General features: G+C 33.1%; 2 protein-coding genes across 3 annotated transcripts; one reads left to right on the top strand and one right to left on the bottom strand.

Annotated features, from left to right (window-relative positions):
- The first annotated feature begins 10 nt into the window (after positions 1–10).
- On the top strand, positions 11–1,468 carry LOC105426749 (uncharacterized). Its single transcript, XM_011638132.2, has 2 exons — positions 11–151; positions 488–1,468. Exon 2 carries the CDS (start codon positions 494–496, stop codon positions 989–991), a length of 498 nt encoding a protein of 165 aa, XP_011636434.1. The 5' UTR covers positions 11–151; positions 488–493; the 3' UTR covers positions 992–1,468.
- Positions 1,312–21,823, bottom strand: LOC105426750 (b(0,+)-type amino acid transporter 1). 2 transcript variants are annotated; one of them, XM_011638133.2, is made up of 5 exons: positions 21,308–21,823; positions 3,238–4,358; positions 2,792–3,005; positions 2,114–2,419; positions 1,312–1,718 (listed from the first exon to the last, which is right to left on the bottom strand). In XM_011638133.2, the coding sequence occupies exons 1-5, from the start codon at positions 21,330–21,332 to the stop codon at positions 1,654–1,656; spliced, it is 1,731 nt and encodes a 576-aa protein (XP_011636435.1). In that variant the 5' UTR covers positions 21,333–21,823; the 3' UTR covers positions 1,312–1,653. The 2 variants fall into 2 exon arrangements, with proteins under 2 accessions (XP_011636435.1, XP_088936535.1); XM_089080409.1 differs by lacking the exon at positions 21,308–21,823 and adding an exon at positions 6,465–6,892.
- Between the last annotated feature and the right edge of the window lie 1,012 nt (positions 21,824–22,835).

Raw genomic sequence — 22,835 nt, 5'->3', positions numbered from 1 at the left:
CTGGCTGCAACACATAATTGGCTGTCCAATTTTTTGAAGCTATATATTCCCTCGGCAACAGCCAATCATTCGAAGTATGTTTCTTGTTGAAAAGCACTCATTTCATTTGTGGATCATGTGTGAATTATAAGCTGATCTGATTGACAGTGATGTAAGTAAAAATATAATTATTAATATATTTACAAATATGCGCAAATTATTTATATTCTATATTTTTTAAATATTTAGGCGTTTGTTTAATTTATAATTCTTAAATTATTGAAACATAGTTTTTCTAACCTATTTAACAAGACATTTTATCAATGTCTATTAATTTTAGTCTCGGTTTAATGTAATCTTTATCTTTTTATAATACTTAGAATTAAAAGAAAGATAAAAAAATGATTAAAACCGAGATTGAAGATAATCTACATTGATAAAAATGGACATAAAATTAAGGAAAAAGAAATATTTTCTCTTTTAATGATTGTTTTTCTTCAATGTAAAGAAAAAGATGGAAGACTTTGTACCAACACGTGTATCCCAAATCAAGAAAACTACAGTGACTAATTACGTCTCTGTAAATTACGAGGAACCTAAGAAAAAAAGAAAGCCTGCAGATGATGCAGATAATAAAGAGAAGCCCGAGGATAAGAAAACACCTGCCGAGTTGAAGGAGCAACAAGAAAAGGAGATGAAGAAATTGCGATATGAGATTATTAAATTTGGTATGTCCGGTTTTGAAAAACCAAAGGTGAAGAAAGCAAAGGTTGAACTTGCTATCAGTTTAGGTGCTAAACCTCCTAAAAATAGGAGGATGAATTACAAAGCATTAAAACTACGTCGAAAGAAAGAAGAAGAAAAGAAAAAGGAAGAGGGACATAGGATATCTGGATTTGTTAATAGTTTACTCAAACCTAAGTCCAAAAAAATACGTAAGAAGGATAGCGGTATTCTAGGTGTTTATGGTAAAGTACCAAAAAATATTAAATTACCTAAGGAAAAAAGCTGAATTTTTCAGCAAAAACGAATGAAATTTATTAAAATTAGTATAATTTTGAAAAAAAATGTATTCAGAATGAAATATCTCTAAGAACTAAACCGTATATATTTGTAAATATTAATGATATATTAGTGAGTGATGAGTTATTAAAAATTTTTAGTTATATTAAATTATATAAAGTTAGTTATATAAAGATTATGTTCTCGCAAAGAAACACAAAGGAATTCATGAAAAAGAATTATGCGAAATTTGTGAATTACGAATAATATACAATTTTTAATTAGTAGTTTAGAGAAAGGAAGAAGGATATACAAAGAAAAATAGACATATTTTTGTAACTGCAAACATTTAAAATATTTTCTGTTGATTCATCGCTGTCTTGTTACAACATCAACTATCTATTGTCTAACAATAATATCTCTTCTGCATGTTGTATACTATGTATGAAGAATAACAAGTAATAAAATAATATATTTTTATATAATATATATGCCTTTTTTTATATGGATTAATTTTTTGGGCCAGCCTTGAGCTTTGTAATATAGGATATAATGCTCTCGTCTGCATGTATTTAAAATAGGATATATTCAGGTGTGCATACAGTCCACATAATGCCATAATGGAATGATTCGGCATTTTCGAGAACTATATGTTGATCTTTCAAAATGAAATCAGTCAAAGGCAGCCGCCGTTGGAGCCACCTCTAGTAACATTTGCAGGAAAGCATTGACACCTTCTATAATCAGAAAATACAAATGTTTAATATAACATTTAAAGTAATGTAATAAAAATATAAAGAGTAACATGAGATTAAAATTTCAATGAGAATTTTAATGAGATCTCTCTCTTCTAATTTTTTAAGAAATTTAATATCATATTTGAAATTTAAATCTAAACTTCTTTATTTGTCTTACAATTTTTAATGAAGAAAGTTTTTGCTTTATCTTTTACAACAAGACATTTTTAATTTATTTCTTGTTTCAGAACAAGTTTATATAAGTTACAATATATTATGATAGAATTATGATAGATAATTAATAATTATTATAATACAGATTTTATATTGTAAAATTTTTAATCGCGTATTAAATTGATGAGTTGGACTTTGACAATATAACAACATATACCTACCCATGAATTTGGGCACATATCCAAACTTTACGAACGGGAGGTAGACGAGCATACCCGCGCCGATAAAACCAGCCGCATACAGGTACTCGATCTGGGGCTTGTCGATAATCGGCGCCACTATAAGATATGCGGAAATAAGGAGCACAAGCACAGGTATCACTAGCGGGCATTTGTACGGTCGCGGATGATTGGGCCTGGTCCTCCGCATCACCAGTAAGGCGAGCATTGCTCCGCCATAAAATATCCATGCGGTGAACGAGAAGAAGTCAATTAACGAATCGATGTTACCGGAAAGAACCATCGCGCCTGTGATTCGGTTTACAACATATTTACATATGTATATCTTAAAATCAATAGTCTATATATTAATCAAGCCTTAATAATATGTAAAATAAAATGTTAAATAAGCTGGAAAGACATCTACGATACAACTCAAAAGTTTAAGATGTCCAAAAAATATTTAAAATATATATCGAGAATATTAAAAAGAGAAATATTTTAAAAAAATCTAAAGAATTTAAAGCAATAAAGCATTGTCGCATTGTGTAAAATCAAATTCTGATAACATTTACGTTCTCGAACGAATGAGAATAAAAAACAAAGCTTCAATGAATGCGAAAGTCACAAGTATTCATTGCAAGCAAGTTGCTTGTTCGTTATTTTGATTTGGTTTGGTACCTGCTACGAGGGAATGGAAGATGAGGCCTGGAGCAGGAGTGAAGCGTCGCACGTGCACGTAGCTCAAACAGTCGAGCAGATGACCCTCTCGCGATGCGGCGAAGCAAAGCCTACCCGCAGCGAACAGGGTGCCGTTAGCAGACCCGAAGGTACTGATTGCTACAGAGAGCGGCATCAACCATGCCATCACGCCCAGTATCCGATTGCCGAACGTCTGTGAAGAAATACCTTAATCCGTCATAATCGAAATATAGAAACAGATTAAGCAAGGCGAAATAGTAATCCTTACTTCTGAAACTCGAAAAGCAATGTCAAGGAAATCTGGAAAAAGGCGTACTTTAATTCTAACACTATTTTATCCCTATATCTTCTGTTTGTTTCAAAAAGGATCTTTTTCCAAATCTCTGTCAGAAATAACATTTCTCTAAATTCTCATCCATGCTTACCACTGCTACAGCCTCGCTCTCGATCATCTCTGACGGTGACATGACCGCCAGGTAGGATATATTGATGAGCGCGTAGCAAAGCGTGACAAGCGGTATGCCGATCATGATGGACCTTGGCAGATTTTTGGAAGGATTTTTGATCTCCTCGGTTACGTAATTGAGATTGTTCCAGCCGTCGTACGCCCAGAGGCCGGTGTAGAATGCAGTGGCAAGGCGACCGATGTTGATAGTACTGCTGTCGATTGTGTCGAACGCCGTTTGCAGATGCTGCGTGTTACCCTGTATCAATTTGTACGAGCCGCCGACTATTACCACGAGTATGGCCATCAGTTTGGCGGCGGTAAAGGCATTCTGCACGCCGGTAGCCAGATTCACGCTGTAGCAGTTGATCAGAAGTATCAGGACGATCGCCAGCAGAGCGACGATCTTGACCACCTGATCAGGCGGCTCACAATCGACGGTGAACGCCTCAACGGTATACTGGGCGAACGACAGACAGATAATCGCCATTTGCGACGGCTTGAGCACCAGGGTGGACACCCAAGAGAAGAGGAAGGCAGGCGGTGCGCCGAACGCATCCATGAAATACGCGTACTCGGCGCCGCTGCTCGTATTCATGGTGCCCAGCTCGGCATAGGCGAGGGCGCCGCAGAGGCTCAACAAACCGCACGCGGTCCATACGACAAAACTGATGCCGACGCTGCCGGTACGCAACAGCAGACCCGACGGCGACACGAAGATCCCGGAGCCGATCATCGTGCCGACGATTAGAGCCACCCCACTGACGAGTCCCACCCGTCTCTTGAGGTGAACAGCGTTGTTCGCCTCTGCGTCCGTCCCCTCCAGCCCTCCGCTCCCTCCACCCCCGTCTTCGTCATCCCCCACACCCCCAGATTGGCCTTGTTGTTGTTGCTGTTGCTGTTGATGCTGCTGTTGTTGTTGAGGATTGTGTAACGACGGTTTGCCGTTGCTGCTGCCGTTGATCGATTTACCGGATCGGCAGACCAGTCCGCCACCAGTGTCGCCGGTGCCACCTCCCAGCCAGCCCCCAGATTGTAGTTGCTGTTGCTGTAGTTGTGATTGACCGCCATTGCTCGTCTGCGGATCATGTCCCACGGTAGCTGCGAAGAGATATTTTGTTATTTCGCAATTAAGATATTACCTACGTTGTAATTGAGAAAGTGAATATAATTATGAATACATTGACAATTAACGCGGTCGAAAGAATATGACGATATAAAAAAATATATCCAGTAAAATATACATCCAATAAAATATACATTGAATTATTGATTAGAGAAGATGAAGATTGTGCTAATTAAATATTACATTTAATCATTACTAATTTATAAATTAAATTCGCATTGATTGATTTGCTGTGATTTCAAACACGATATCAAAAATGTAAAAAAGTTATAAGTCTATACCTGTACATCAAAAATTATCTTTGTTCATTCAAGCAAGAATAATTTCTTTCTTCCGATAAATAATACAATTTTATTATTTTTCCTTTTGATTATTTTGTCGATAGATATAAATATTTAAAAAATATTTTTTAATTTTTCAAATTTCTGAAGATGTTTCTTGTGTTTATTGCTTGCTTAAGCTTCTTTAACACAAGTTAAGAAAGTCAAAGAACGAAATAATATGATAGTGAGGTGGGAAGGAGTGAAAAAACTCTCCATAAATATTATATTTATTTTGTCAAAGTTTCGAACAACAAACTTTCTCGCTTCTTCAACCGGCATACACACACACACACACACACACACACACACACACACACACACGCACACGCACACACACACACACACACACACACACACAATCATTCCTGATGTCTTATAAAATAGTAAACTTATTCAGAAGCTATTCAGAGTTGCAAACTTGGTCATTCCATGAAGTAATACTAACTCGAGGATATAATCGGCCGATTTTGTAAATGATTCGTAAAAGAAAAGAAAAATTCTCAAGGGAGCATTTTCTCTAAAGGAAAATGTATTGGAAGACAAACAACGCGTTAACGCTAACAATATTTATTTCCATAAATTCTTTTCTACTTGGCCAATTTCCCTCCTTCTGTAATCTGGATAATAATAACCACTTGGGGAATAGAGCAATATTGACCTGATCATTCTCCGATTCTAATCTCATTATTTCGTACAAAAATTAGGATTTAAATTTAAGATAGCAATATTTCGTAATTTATTTTGACTACAGTGTGATTTCACTTCAAATTATATCCCTTTTATACAGGAATTCAAAATTTAGATTGGCAACAGAGAAAATAACAAAAGTGACCTGATGAATCCAGGTCATCGAGTGATTGATTGCGGAAGTTTTCTTTTTACTCAACAGAATCGTACTCTTGAAGAGAAACATGATACATATTTGGATGTTGCGATTGGCATTATTCCAAATACAAAGCAACAGTGTACTATTATATCACTATTATAATTTTTTACTCAACAACGTAATTCTTATGTACAATATATATTATATTTATATTGCTGAGTGGATATGGTGGCTATAAATTATAATATTAATATAATATTACTATTAGTTTGTGATTTACTGAGTTGTGATAGTGTCCATCGATGGATGCACTGAAGTTCGATTGACAAGCGTGGATCAAAATCGACGAGAATTGTCATACAAAGATTAAAACTTAGGCGAGTTGCTAAATTGATACAATTTTCGCACGCCAATCATCGCGCGTTTTTATTTATTATTACATTTCTGTTTTGCACCTTTCATTTGCAAAAGGGGAGAAGAAATGCAGGAAGCGCTGCGAGAAATCAAATGGACTTCGTTATATTCGAATTGTGCCGGTTCCTAAGTTTAGAGTCACCCAACGAGAGGAGGATCGGACCACGTGGTCTGTCCTAGTCCGCGGAATTCGTACGGAGTTTCGTTACAGACGCCTAGAGCTAGAAATAATTCTGGATTTCGCCGCTTCTTACATAAACGCGAGAACTCTGTTATGCGCGAAATCTGTTTCCGACTCTCATCCTTTGGAAACGACCGCAGTCAGCATACATAAATTTTTGAGAACAAGGCAACGGAAGAATTGACATTCTACTACGCTTATTCACACCCCATACATCAATGTATTAACATTTTAACACAGATGCCTTAATTTTACAAAAATATATTTCGTTAATATATTTCGTTAAATTAATAATAATAAATATATTAATAAAAAAATCTCCACAGATTCACCATACCAGGTGTCGTACACGAGCAAATCGTCGGACGCAGGTAATTACTCGAAGATGCGACGAGGAAACCGACCAGCCCGTACCGCATCCCTTTCGTTTACTGGGGCGACAAACGGGTAAGCGCGATTGGCTCGCGGCGCCGGCGACCACGTGACCGCCCGCCGCATCAGCCAACCCCCGCGTATTCCCGCGCCACACGTGACGACGATTATCATATTATTATCACGGAGTCGCCGCGTCGCGACCGTAATAGTTCGCGTGGCGAAGCGCCAGGAAGCAACTGCACCGGCGGCTTTTCTTTCGCAGCGATAAATAACGAACGGAAAATGCGCGCGAAATTTGTCAGTACGATGGCGGGAATTTCGAAGCGTGAAGCGGGGGTGTGCGCGCGTCCCCCATCTCAAGGTGACCCCAACGGCATCGCTTCGCACTATCGATCTCATTGGATGGGTATCTACGTGCCTCGCGTTCCTCCGCTTCGATGTTGTTCGCAAAAATCAGTCTGTTCATCGAGGAACGTAATAAGCAAATACCATTAAACTTTTAGAGAGTACTAATTTTTTTCGAGATTGCATTCGCAACTCAAAATGCGCATTAATCGAAAATAAGAGCATTTAATAAAAATAAATATATTTTCATTCTTAATAATTTCTTAATAATTAATTTCAAATATTTCTACAAGATTAGGCCACTAAGAAATGTATTTAATAGAAATATAATTTTTTTCGAGCTTACATTTGCAACTAAATACGTATTCAATTGATAATAAGAGTATCTAATAGAGATAAATGTATTTTTATTTTTAATAATTATTTCTAAATATGTAGATTTCTAAAATTTATTATTTACAATATTTCTAAAAAATTTTGTTGCTAAGAAATGTCTTTAATGTATGTTTTTTCATTTTTCATAATCGGTCCATAAGAAATTCAGAGTTAAAAATGAGATACTTCATGTTTTCTTGAATTTGAACACGTAATTGATATTAATTTAAAAAAAAGAATTATTAAAATTGAAGAAATTAAGAGATTTATTTTCTCGCAAACAGAGGTAGATCGTAGAAATTGCGAGGACCATAAAGTCTCGTCTACTTTTGAGGCACACCCTGCGCGTATATTTCTGAACGGTATACATTGGTTTGGTCACGTCTCTCACTTCTCTTTGACTTCATTATCTCATGATCGTCATGTGACAACTGCGCATTTTGGTTGTATAGCCAAAAATATGAAAGTCCAACATTAACGAGATCACTCATGCCAACAAAACAATATTTTTATTGTTTAGGATTTTATGTGCATGCGCTCGTGCACGGGTATCTAAATTTATGAAAACAATTGCGTGAATAATTATTAATCGTGTATAATTATTAACCATAAAATCGATGTCGATGTAGTCTCATGCCCTATGCTATTAAAGTGCGCTTATCATAACTGATCACATGGACAATTATGCAGGAAATTAAACGCAAATTGGACATGATATTGAAGTCAATTTGTTATTTGCCAAAATTTTAAGTTTTCAAGCTTGAAATTTTAGCTTCTCCAAGCTTTTCCTCATTGTTTCATCATTGTATTTGAAATATTACGTATTCTAGTAATTAAATAAATCTGAAAATAAGTTTTGTTAAAAATTTCTTCCATAAATTTTTAAATAATGAGTAAGGTTTATTATTATTTTTATAGAAAATATTGCAAACTATGCAAAATTATAATGATATGATTAATTATAAAATTAAAAAAATTATATTATAGAATATTATATTATAGAAAGTATAATTTATACATTTACGAAAAAAAAAGAGAAATTTCAAGATTCAAATTTTTGATTTAGCAAGACTAAATAAATATAAATCTCTAAAGCTTTACAAAAATTATTTTTTTAAAGAGGCTTAAATACTTTTATATATGGAAGATCTTGTAAAATGCTGAGATGGCACATATTCATCTACAGGAATTATTCATGCTTAAAAAAACGAATTAAATAAAAGTGGCATTGTTCTCTCTATTAAGTAGACAGGTATAGTTATCGAATATTAAAGTACAATGCTCTTACTAAAAAAGAAAGAATGAAGAGGATTCTTGCAAAAGATTGATAAGCGATTATGATTTAATAACAATAATCATTTATCGCATTAAGAACTGGATTATGAACAAATAAGATAATTAAATGGACCTTATATAATTCATAATTTATAATTAATTTATTAACAATGCAATTGATAAAGAAATCTTTATGCAAGAAGAATTCATAGTTTTTTTGAATCAATCATTTATAAAGATGAGAAAATTAATTAAAATTCTATTTATTTAACTATAATATTCATTTATTAATTTTAATTAATCAATTGAACATTCATTAATCTCAATTAGATTATATTATTCCTGTGTATCACAGTTTTGAGATTCCTCAAATTCTCACCGGACGACCATTGTGATAAGTAATGATGTATCTGAAATGTGTCTAAAGAAAATGTACCTGAAAAGATAATTTGAAAAGAAGTGATAATTTTTAAGTATCATTATCTACAGATATACTGCCAAGAGTATAATCAAAGGGGTCGATTTAACGGAAGAAGGTCAGGATCATAAAAAAGCAATGGATCCGAACGGGAGAAATGATCGCTATGCAAACACATGCCGAGCCAAATTGTAATTTTACACGTGCAACTTTGAACGAATTGCTCGAACTGCTTCTAATTTATTTCCTACATGAGATATGTTCAATTATTGATTAACTCATCTTTCACGAAATGAAGATTGAAAAGTATAAAAAATAAAATAAGTGAACACGGGTTTGGTTCATTGCTGCGTTCATTATATTATTAATCGCATTCCCTAATTAATATAGTAGTAATATGTGAGAAAAGCGAAGTGGCTTCTCATTTAACATTTATGCTAATTTTAATTAAGTTTTATCCTTGAAGCTGAACAGCGAATTTTGATTAAAATCCGTGTAGGTAATCTCTCTTGTGATGATTCATACATCAGGAACGGACTTACTATCCCGAAAAAAATTATAAATTATGTATAATAATTATAGATTGCTTGCGCTAAAAATATATAATTTTTAATAACCTAACCAGATAATAGATTTAGAAGGATTTCTTCCAGGAAATATAAGGACTTCTTGAAAAAAAAATTCTTAACTGGAGAAAAATCCTATACTGAAGATTGAAATGCCACTCCTTATTTAGTCATATAATATACAGTTGAAGAATTAAGTAGTAATAGCATAAATTAGTCAGGCTCAGTTATTTAATTTTATTATAGCTAATTAATTTAATTGCAATAATTTTAATTTATATAAATACATGTAAAGATATATAAATATTACAATTCACGTCCAAATATTAAGGATTAATAATTTATGAATATGATTAATTTGTTAAGATTAATTTGTTTCTTTTCATCCATTTCGAACAAATTTGCACACGCTGAAAACGTTAACAATACTGTTCGGTTTTACTGCTAACACATCGTTATAATGGTAAATTATTTCTTTTGGCCGGCTTTCATTGTCTCACACTTTCAGCATTGTATTTTTCATTTGGCACTGTGATTTACTCGTCGCATCGTCTCATAATTCATCCACGTCATTGCATCACTCGTCGAAACTTCGCTAATACTATTGTAACCGCCAACTCATAACAGCGACATTTCTGTATGCAAAATGAGAAAATGATGTACAACGACGCAGGCACATAAATATTAAATATAATGAAAGATCGGCACGTGGTACAATAAAATTGTGTGCACCAAGATTATTTTACGCTCGCATTCCTAAATATAATTCCTCGCAATTAATTTCTCAACTTATTGAGTTATTCGTAAGAAACATAGCCGCCGAAATTTAATAATAGAAAAAAATAAGGGAATAGAGATCTTGAATTTTAAAAAATTACAGATTCATCACTTAATATATTTTGAGAAAAAGAATTTTTTTTAAATAGCTGCTTTAAAAAAGCTGCAGTATTCATTAAAAACGCAGATATCCATTAAGAGAATAGAATGCTCTGTTGGATCTCCGTTAAACCGATTAACTTTCAATCAGTGACGCAATCATTTTCAACTTTGTGAGATTTATTATATGAGCTTTATCGCAGCGACAAAGTGGAAATTGCGTCGCGATTCCTTTTGCGTGACACAGTCTCGTAATCCGGCCTCATTTAAAACCGATCGCGACCGGCGTGTTGTTTAACGATGTAATTGTCGACGACGCCAGGGAACGCGTTCGCACGCGCGCTTCTAATGACTCTAAACGATGAAGACGATGAAGACGATGACGACGAAAACGATGACGAGAAGGAGCGAAGCAAAGACCGATGATTTCCCTCTCGATCCTTCGTCTCTCAACGCGGCAAATTAGGTTGGGTTAAATTACAAAATTCTACGAACTGTCAACACGACGAATGACGACAACAGACCGGTTGATAGAATGGCATTCATCAACACATGTCAGAGTTGATAATCGTCGTTGGCGCATGACGCGCCGACATGCACGGGATGTCGCGAAAGACGGCTGAGTAAAAGGGCTTAAGTTTGATTTAGAAATTTTAATGAATGAGAAATATAGAATCTTGAGACTTAGAAAATCTACTTACGAGTCACGCAAAATGTTCGCAAGAAAATATTTCTGTTAGAATGATGTATAAGAATATCCTTTCAGAAGGATGCTTCAGAAGGATGCTTAATTCTTAATGATCTGCTTTAAATTAAAACAAGATGGACTTGTCCTAGTTGACTTTAGAAAATCTCTGAAACAGTGCGGCTAAATTAAATTAAATCTTTGCAAAATTAAAATGTTTACATATACAAGAAGATAATTATAGAATGCTCTGGGATATGTAATAAACAAATAAATAAAAATATTTAGATAGTAAAAAAGCCGAAGATAGAATGCAAACGATGAAGTTTTAATAGAGAATCGATTAATTTGAATTAGATAATTTCATTAACAAAAAAAAAAAACGTTTTAATAAAAAATCGAGAAACTTTTTCAACGCCAAATTAAAGTAAATAAAACTAGTAAAAAACTGTAAATCTATGTGAAGTGATTTATGAATTTTTCGTTCGGTTTTATTTGATATTCGTCGAGAAGATTTCCAATTCCGAAACGTATGTTTATTGTTAATAAAGCTGTCCAGGTATCAGACGGATTGATGGATGAAAAAAAGTCATTGTTTGCGTCAACTACGCATTAGCTCTTATTGCGTACTTTTACTTATTGACCTCATACGTGTTTGATCAATTGCGTTGTTTTTGACAGCTTTGATAAAAAATCGGATTGGATCACCTGGATAGTCTCGCATACATTTTATTTGCGTACATTCGTTGCACGCATCTCGAGAGATATGTGACACTGGGGGTTAAAACGACACGTGGTTCGCAACATTAACGAGCTGCCACGGGTCAAATCGCATTAATAACCATAACCATTCACCATGAAGTGTCGCAATGATCCAATTGCGTCTGATTCGAGACGCATATAGAACGAACGACTATTTCCCATCTACGGAGGTGTCGGAAAGCAAATTACCTTACTTACGTTGCAAGGTCGTGTCGATCGTAAGAATCCCATCGAACTCGAAATTGTCAAAGTTGTTGCGTTTCTTATTGTTCGTTTCTTACATCGAAATTAAATGGAGCAAGTAATAACAATTCTCCTTCACCAAGAATGAACAAGCAAGATTGTTCATTTGTGAAAAAGTAATGTTTTGTAAAATTTATGATATAAATATAATTAGGACAATTAAAAATTAGAAGGCTAATTTGATTTTATAAGAATTATACCAGAGGACTCTTAATAATGGTTAAGTCACAAGAGACGCTACAAATAAAAAAGTAATTTTCCAATTTTCGATTAGTTTCCAACAAACTATAGCATATATCTATCTTTTAGTTTCTTGTAACATTTCTAGCTAAGAGAAAATTGAGGACACCTCTGAGACATCTCGTACATAGGAAGAATAAGTCATTTCCAGTTTTAATTCTCGAATGATTTTTTTTTTTATTTTGACGCACGGGCTCTCGCAATTTTAGAGGCTACTTCCTATTTGGGTCACTTTTTACAGTGCAATTTTTAATTCACGACTAGAATAATGGTGTAACGGATAAAAAAAAATGTCAATATGATTGAAATGACGTTATTCTCTATGTAGAATATATTATAATTTGCGTTGATAAAACCATAACAAAAGATAAAATTTGTAAAGGAACAAATAAAAAAATTGAAATAAAATTTTAACATAAATTTTAACATAAAAAGAGATTAAGCTAATGTATATGCCGCTCATTTTATATCTTTTTTTGTAAATATTTAGTCCTTGTAAATATTTAGTTAACACACTAAAATTTTATCTTTTTAAAGCGATCAAAAATTCTTTATCACATATTTTTTCATTCCGCGTACAGATTTTTCTTCGAAAAAATTTCCACATATTTAAATTTAATGAGATTTTTTACAAAAAATGAATTTACGGATAACACATTTATTTTAACGTACGTAACGATTTCGCTTCGCAAACTATGATAAAAAACTGCGACTAATTATCTTTTAAAAGAACTGTCAAACCACGTCAAAATAAATTCCTCGTCGTTCATAGAACAATCGGCTAGTTTCATAGCGGAGACGTTTTTTGCATCGAAATTACGTTCGTTTAGAAAGCAAACTTGCTCGAGTACACGAGGTAATTGCTGTCAAATTATGATTAACATAATTTATTCGTTAATAGCTTATTACTCGCGTCGTATATTGAATGCTGCAAGACTTAATCCTTTCAATGTTGACGGGACGTACGTGTTTTACCGCACATAAATATTATCTCTCCGGAAGACTTTGCTCGAAAATATGTTCAGAAAGTTATTTTAGCGCGGTAAAACAATATTATCTGTCATTTGCTATACAATCATTTAATGAACATAGCATTATGTATATTGCGCTCAAAAATTATATCATATTCACATTCATTTTTTTCAAGTTTTACCATATAATTATTCATTTTTATGATAATTCTCGTAAATGTAAGCAATTTTATAAAATATATATATCCTGTATATATATATCCTGTATTATATGTTTATTAATTATATACTATTATTATATGCTATAATTAAAAAATATATTTTTCATGAAAGGTAATGTTATCGATATTAATTGTTGTTGCGAGATAATAAACTATATATGTATAATAAAAATTTATTATTGTATATATATATATATATATATATATATATATATATATATATAATATAAAATCTAATTAATTATAGAATTAATAAGCAAAACTCAGAATACAAATTAATTTAATTTATCTTTTGTCAGTGATATTTTTTAATCCTTGTGTAAATTCATTCGAATGCAAGTCTGAGTTTTTTGAGAGTTTTAAAATCAATATTTCATTAAATTACCTCTGTAGTTGAATACATTTCAGGAATGTATACATATATTATATTAAATGGAGAAATATAAAATTGTGAAGCGATTGATAGAAAAGGATTACGTTTGGATGTGATTGAAGAAAAAAACGAACGTGAGCAAATTGAAATACTGGTAACTTTTATCAATAGCCGATCAGAGTATAGTTCAGTTCGCGAACAATTCGGGCCGGCATTTTGTATCAATCTGAGAATATAATCTCTCAGGGCCGCTTTCGTTTCACAATCTGATGCACTACTTTAATGACGATTGGTGCGGGTGTTGGTCGCATTGTTCGCCTTCACGTTATTCGTTTTATCTTTTATCGATCGACACGCGTATACGATCGTATAATCTCCCGGCATGACTTTAGAATTTCAAGCTTGTTTTGTATAATGCAAAACTGTAACGTTGCGTAAAAAATTTAAACTTCGCGGACTGCAAGCGGATTCCTTGCTAAGAAATTATGATAGCATTTCAATACATGAAATTTTTCAGAAAACAGCAGAGACAGAAGCGATCCAGCGAACATAACGCTGTCCCTTGAGAAGCTTCAAATGAATTTTTCATTAGCGAGGATGTCAGGAAAAAAGTGAGAAGAGTCATCAATTTTTATAATATTAAAAATTTGTAATGCTTATGTATAACTAAAATCTTAAAGTTTTAAAATCTTATTTAAATTAAAACTTCTCATTTAATTTGAAATCGAATGTACAGAGATGTATAATTAATATTGTAATATTAGTTAATAATTAAATAAAATATAACTAAGCGTTATTCAAAGAATTAAAAGAAAACAAAAAACATTATAGTTAGATCTCCGCTCTCGAAATTTAATAATATAATTTAATAATATACTTTATATTAATGTTCTTCTTTATTCACTTAATTATTGTTATTCTATGAAAATTGTTATTGATTTTATATAAATTAAAAATATGTTGAGAACACCATATATGTTATATATGTGTAATACATATATGTATAAAGATCATGATATATAATATAAATAGTGTTCTCAACAAATATATATATAATCCAATTTAAATGTCTAAAATTAGTTGTTTTTAAATATATTTTCTTTTTATCTTCTCGAATCGCTTTGTCACATTTTGATCCTTAGGGAGATGTAGATGCAATACACGAGAGTAAGTGCGGAGAAGGCTATGTGGAGTTGCGTCATCTCGTGTAACCAGAGAAACGCCAAGGGGAAAGAGAGAGAGAGAAGACATTCTGGAGCACGCGGTACTCTCTGTCCAACCAAAACGCGATTTGTTTCAAAAATATCCATGCTTCGTTGCACGTAACATTGAACGCGAATGAGGTGAAATCGATTTACTTGATCATTCATCGCTGACGTATTTATGTAGATATACATTACGAATATATCAACAAGCGAAATTATTTCATATATTAATAGTTATAAATGTTTATATAGCAAATATATACATATATATATCCTATTTTTATACTATTTTATTATCTAATTACTTATTGCATTATTTTAATTATATTTTACTATTAACAGATTGTATTAATATAATAATTATGCAAAAATAATGAAATAATATATCATTTGTCTTTGTAAATTTTTTTTCAAATTATTTCAGTCAATAGGTTTTTCTTTTTTTCGCAATAATTAATTGCTAAAAAATTTCAATACTTCGTTATTTCACAAATAGTTTAGAAATTTATGAATATTGTACATAATTAGAAATATCGAGATAGCGAATAAATTTTTGACTGATGTATATCTAATGCTAAATAGAATTGCTCAATTTTCATCTGGCAAAACTGGTGAATAAAATTCATACAATTAGTGTGATTAAGCGCTAAATAATATTGTAACAATATTTTCTTTCTCATTCATTATGTACGTATATTATTGAGAAAAGTCATTGGAAAAAATTTGCACATATCTCTTTGGTTTTTAATTCAGATGAATTTCATGAACAATCACTATACTCACAATAAAGTTTAAATCATTTAATTTAATGTATTTTTATTATAACCTAATCTCTTTTAGCTTAGAAGATGAAAAAAGTAATCACATATACAGGACTATACTTCATCAAGAAAAATTCATATATTTCTTTTCTTCTTCTTATCGCGATTTAATTCGATAATACGCACCGAATCCCGCCCACGTGAGCGCGATCGACGAGCTTATTTTTAACGATTCGAAATGGACATGCCGCGTGTTAAAGTGGCCATAAATAGACATGAGAAATAGCACACGAGAAATAGACAGACGGTCTTCAACGAGCTCGAATCGACGAGAGACGAGAAAGAAAAAGAGAAAGAGGAAACGGCAACGAGAGGAGCTGCGACGTTTCGTTTAAGCCAATCATTCTCTCTGCACGCAAACTCATGCACGAGCCGCTTTTCATCAATGAATCCACGCTGAAGTAACGCACGATAGTCGACAGCACTCTACACTTCTCTCGTTGGGAGAAGAGGTCAAAGCAAGGCTTTATCACAATGGGTACAGTCGGACGCGAAACTTCTTTTTATATGAGGTGCTAAAAAGTTAAGCTAATGCATAACGCACATCACACATATTTTGCGGAACTTATAACGATAATAAATTTTGGCCATTCACATGTAAACTTCAAAACTACTGTTTTGACGCTCAGTTAACATATCATTCGCGGAAGTCACAACAGATGTTTATCGCATCAATGTTAAAAACTTAATTTTCAGAGTAATTTATATAGTAATTTTAAGCATTTTAAAAGAATTTTCCTTGTTATTTGCATCAATTTTTATACAATCGTTTAATATATTTTAGTAAAATATTTTGAAGACATTTTTTATTTTACTTATTTTCAATAGATAATAACATTTTCTACTAAAAGATTATTAAAATTAATAAAAGGCAAATTAATACATCAATATTAATACAATATGTAATATTAATATACAATATATAATGTTAATATTTCAGTAACGTTTAGAAAATAAACTTTTTGATTTAATTCATTAAGATAAAATGTGAAATTTTGTATAATTTTCCTTTTAAAATCCAATATAATCTCAAGATAAATTCTAATGTCAAATCAAGTTTTCTTAGTATCTTATCTCTCAAGACAAATCAGATCCGTGTTGATAAAACACAATAGAGGTTAAGCAATGTTTGCGTTAATCTATTGAGTTTGCGCGACGAAAGTTGCAAGATGTAGGCGGGAAAGTACATTAACGTTATCAGGAAAAACACCTGTTTCGACGTACGTAAAAGAAAAACGTTAGTTTGCGAGATGGCAGATCTATTTCTGGTATGTGAGAGGTCACGCGGATAAAACGGTCTTTACGCCATAACGAAGTAGAATAAACTTTGCGAAACTTATTATAGAGAAGCGACTCTAAAAATCGATGTCTTTACTGTCATCTTTATCGGTTTTCACCGGTTAAAAAAGAATAGTGCATATGACAGGAAGAAAGAGAGAGAGAGAGAGAGAGAGAGAGAGAATTTATGAAAGAAAAAAAAAGAGATAGAAGTTACAAATTCAATGTATTGATTAGAATTATAAAACATGTAAAACAAGTAATAGAAGATGTAAAACAAATAAGAAATTATGCTAAGAAAATGTTTAATTATTTAATAAATGTGAAAATCCACAAATTTATCGGAATTAATCAAAGCGTTTGACATTTCATAAATATTTACGTTTGTTACGTGACAGTAACATTACATATTGATGAACTGATGTATACCTTACGAGATATAAAAGGCTAGAGCATAGTGGGTATGAATGGATAGCACTCGATAATATCGCGATCGCTTGGTCATTAATCGCAAATTAGCGGTCTTTGGTGATTCAAGTAGCTGCTTGACTTTATCGCATGTTAAGCAACAATTGCGCGTCAACGGTCGTAAGAAAGCGGTCGATACTCGACACGAAAAAATCGTTATCGGGTATATCCGATAGTATTCTTGAAGCGAAAGTTCACCGGATCTCGAGTTATCGCAGAATCGATCGTATTCTCCGTCTGATTACAGTCCGTCTGACTATAACGCGCTGTTTTCACTTAATCGTAATAGTAGCCTTTGACTTAAAAGTTATTAATATACTTGTAACAATTATTATTATGACATAAAATTATAATTATTATATTAAATAAAGATAATAAAAATTTTTTTTATTAATTTCACAGAAAATATTAAAAAATTAATTTCTATTTAAAATTCATCATTTCTATTTTTTGCGAACTTATTAATAATTAATTTTACGGATTTTGCAATGATCTAAAATCTCGCGTTTAGCAAATCGTAGAAAAAGATCTACGACATTCGAATGACATCAGATCATTTATCATCGTGAGACGATGTCGCGAAAGGGTTAAGTAGAGAGTACTGTCATTCGCACGAAGAGTGTTATCCTGGACAGTCGATTGTAAAACGTATTTCGAGATGCAGTTTGTCGCAGCCAAATCTTGTGTATTTCAATATTTAGAAGAATAAAAATTGCTATTTCTGTTCTATTTAAACATTTAATGATATATATATATATATATATATATATATATAATCTATATTTTTTAATTCATTGAGCAAAAAAAAGTATTTGAAATAATAACATAAAAAATGAATTTAGTGTTTTTATGCTAATTTAGAAAAAACGTGTTATTTATAATCAATAAAATCAAACTCGAAAGAAAGTCATCTGTTGACTTATCGTATAAATGTTATATTTAAAAAATGTCATTTTTTATTAACTGATAAATTTGCTAAAATCAATTTTTAGTTCTAATTATATTTTATCGATCATTATCATAAAAAATTCGAGTTGTTGCTATTATTGCTGGTTCGATCACATTTTGTTCATGTCCTCGGCTAAGTGTGAAATTCAAGTATGGGATTACGTAACGTGCAGTTTTCTGCAATGTCGCATCTAAAAGTGATCGTCAGTCACGAACTAACCGAGTCACATCTTACAAAACTCGTTTTTCATTGACAAAGGGAATAAGAGGTTTGATGACGAGACGTTTATAATTAGCAAACATCTCGAGACTTGAGCGATCGAGAGAGTAACCACTGGACACATCATCTTGGCACACTGCGTTCGACCACGAGGATGACCAACAGGTTTTTCGTAGCTTGTTAATCCATCCAAGCGCATTCGTGATGCGAAACACTCGTTGTCTTCAATTGCAAGTACACCGGGTGTCTCGAAATTATTTATTACCCTGCCAACTGGCTGAAGACGTAAAAGGAGGTCTTACGTTCTCCATTCTCTGAATTCTTGCTATCGACGTAATTTCGTAATTTGAAGAATCAGATTCTATCAAAATCTTTTCTTTACGCAAGAGAAACGTTAAAAAAGTGTTAGTATCTTCCAACGATAAAACATTTCTTCTTCGAAAATCGTAAATATTTTTTTCATTTTCGCAAGGATGCAGGTTTATGCGGGGCCATCGGGGATGCGATCGTTTTTTCATCGATCACACCTTAAAGAACGTTTTATAACATCCACGTGTTTCTCGCCGGCCTTCAACTACTCCTCATGTTTCATAATTAATATAGTAGAGTATGCCTAATGTCTCTTAATGTTAGCAGGTGGAAAACGTCATCGATATTCGATATCGACGTCAGCAGCGTTGAGAGGAACTGTTTACTCTGCGCTCAAGATGAATTGGCGAGAAAATATAGATAATTCTGAATGGTGGGAGTTATTTTTTAATTAAATTTTTTCCTTTTCTCTTGTAAACACAAAGGAGTGCAAACGCACTTGCTTTTTTCCCCTGCTCTTCTATGAGGCTAATAGGCCAAGTTATATTCGCAGAATGTCGTCAGTGCATATTGTCTCGGACAGTATTCTTAGAATACATGTATTATATGATCCGAGATGATATTGTTTTCATCAAGTAATCTCAAGATATTCTAGATCTAATAGAATATTCTTGTAAAGATATTTTCGCTTTCTAACGCTATTTTTAGCTAAAGGAAGAGAACTCGACCGCGCGATTGGTATCGACTTTTAAATACAGGCAGATGAACGCTTCCTGCTTTATTTGTTTTGTTCGATTATCACATTTTGCTCATGCAAGGCACTAGTTTTTATAATAAAAATAGTTTTATAAAATTCTTAAATTGTTTCAGCAAAAATCGTTTGCTTCCTGAGAAAAGAGATTTATCTGGATTAATTCCACTCTTCTTCCTTTAAGATGGTAAATCAATGTCAATCGGAAATTTGTAATAACCGGATTATGTATCAGTCGGATATTAGATAATTTTTAACAATACTACGAAATGCGTGTGTTTTAATTAATGCACAAAAAGGACAAATTTTTAAATATTTAAAAATTTCACCAAATACATATCTGATAATTTTGTTGCGTTATTAAAATAATTATGTCGGACATTCAAATTGATTGCTAGAATATAAAAGAATTTTGCAGTTTTATTTATCATCATACTCTTCCAACATAATTGCTTTGATATCTCAACAAAATTATTTTCAGATCTAAATTTTTAGATACTTCAGAAAAATTGTTTTTTCCATTTACATAATTCGATTAATAATTAAATTATCTCTTTCAAATCAAGATTCTCAATAAAATTCTAAAATTAAGCAGAAAATTAATAGATACTACACAAATGGTAACTGACAAGTAAATCTTTATTTGAAAATATATATAAAATTTTATTAATATTTAAAGTACCTATCATCGAACCTATCGAATAACGTGTCGATTAAGTGTCATCCATATTGATTAATCAAAATTCGCTCTTCGTTTTTTTCAAAAATTTATATAAATTTTTTCAGAAAATTATATAAAATTATAACGAGTTATATGCAACACGTCAACGAAAATTATTTAATCAGATTTAAAAATTTATTTTAAATGGCGGTTCTTTTCTGAACGATTAATGCGATCACGTAGCACTAGTTGTTTTCATTACAAATAAACGTGGGCGCATCGTGTATATACCGGCGAGATGCGAGATTGTTAATCGCGGAGTTTAAGGCACAATGATTTAATCCTCTTTCTTTAAGAACTTGACAGAATACTGAATTAATTTTATTTTTACCTTCATTATCCTGAAATTTTCGAATTCTCAACCAGAACGAAAACATATACAATTTTACATAATTATAAATTTAACATGCTAAAATTCATTCTTCTTCCAATATAACCAGGAATGTCCGATCGCATCATAATTTTATGCACAAGATAAATATAAAGAGAAAATTTATTTAACAAAGTAAGTATAATTTTAAACTATAATTTTAAAAATTCTTTCCCTATATAAACTGACTTGCCAATCAATCGACTGTGATATGATCGATTTTCTATAAAAAAAAAAAAAAAAAAAAAAAAAATGCAGAGCCGGTTAAATCGACAGTTACAAACGATCTAATGTGGCCGGTATTCCTTATCATTAAGAGCGATTCCCCGCGTGAGAGGGTTGTTTCGACAATTACGTTGCTTACCTCGTTTGAGGGGCGCGACATGCATGACTCTTGGAGGGACCGATAAGAAGGGCGGACCGTGAGACCGCCTCTCATGACACCACGCCGCTACTTTTCAGTGGAACCACCGCCGTTCGCGCCTTACGCAGCTACTGTCCTCGCGTCCTTCGTCGTCCTCGTCTACACGCACCCTTTCTTCCGCCTCCCCGTCGACCTCTGCTGCCCTTCCACTTCCGGGATCGGTCCCTGCTTGTCTTCAGGCCGCCCTTTTCAGCGTGCGCTTGTACTTTTCTCTCTCGCGTCCTACCCTCGTTCTCTCGTTAGCCCTACCTTGTTCCCTCCCTCGTGACAACGTACTCTCGCGTCGTACTCTCGATCCGGATTTATCTATTCTCTTCCCACGGGACTCCTCTCCTATTATCCCTCTTTTTATTAACCGATTATCGCTGACGCTTCTGCCAAAGTGTCGCTCCACGATGCTCCTTCACCGAGCTTTCGCGCTTTACTGGGCGTTCGTCGGAGGCGAGGTCTACCAAAGTCGCTGGCGAGGGTGGAGAGACGTGAGGGCGAAGCGAGGAAAACCGGCGCGCGGCGCAGCGCGGCGTGAGGAGACGCGCGCGTCGGAGAACTCGCTCGATACCGACGACCGAGCGACGCCACCGTGAATCCTTACTTCAGACAGTGTGAAGCATTCATTGGTTACCCCGCGTTTCTCCTGATTATCATGCGGCTCCTGCGTGTAAAAACACGCAAGACGTCTGGATGCTGGCGCTTAATTTTAATCCTCTGTTGTGGATGAATGTCGAGATATTCTCAATAATATAATTTTATCACATTTAAGTATGCGTCATATGCGAGATATTTTCAACACACATTGAATGCCGCTGTTTGCACTATACAAATGATTCGATTGTTTCGATCGATATCATATATCAAAGTTAACTATACAATATAGTAGTGGTAGTTTCCAAATGAGAATAATTTAGAGCTAATGAATAAATAAATTATGTAGAATCAGGAGCGGGGTGGACGTGTAGATTAGCAATTTCCCCAAAGAATTTCGCAACATACGTGTATTCCATGTGCACGAATTATTCTGAACATCCTGTACATTGTAGAAGATACAAATAAATAACTACACATTCTCTATAATAATTCTCTATAATAAACTAATATTTGGAGACATTCTCTTTTCATTCGTACTGAAAGCACCTTGTCCTAGCTACTCTCTACCCTGTAAACTCTTTTTTAAAGACTAGCTCCAGCTTTGTCGAACTTGTACGTGTCTCATGTTTAGATCCAGATCAGTATTCAGATACAACCTTTGTAGAATAGAATCTTAATTTATACATATTATTTTTTAAAAATATAATATGGTTAATAAAATAATATGGTTTAATATTAATATATTTTTGACATCTAGATTAAGATCATAAATATTAATATTTCCAAATTTTTTACAATATTGTCATCCTTTGTGTATTGTTTTTATTACTTCAATTTTACATTTATATCCGATTTTATATTATCAGATTTCGAGATCCATTAC

Source organism: Pogonomyrmex barbatus, unplaced genomic scaffold, assembly GCF_055798465.1.
Source record: "Pogonomyrmex barbatus isolate J1 unplaced genomic scaffold, ASM5579846v1 scaffold1, whole genome shotgun sequence".
NCBI lineage: Eukaryota > Metazoa > Arthropoda > Insecta > Hymenoptera > Formicidae > Pogonomyrmex > Pogonomyrmex barbatus.
Note: the sequence above shows the minus strand (reverse complement) of the source record. Positions and strands in the feature narration are given on the sequence as shown.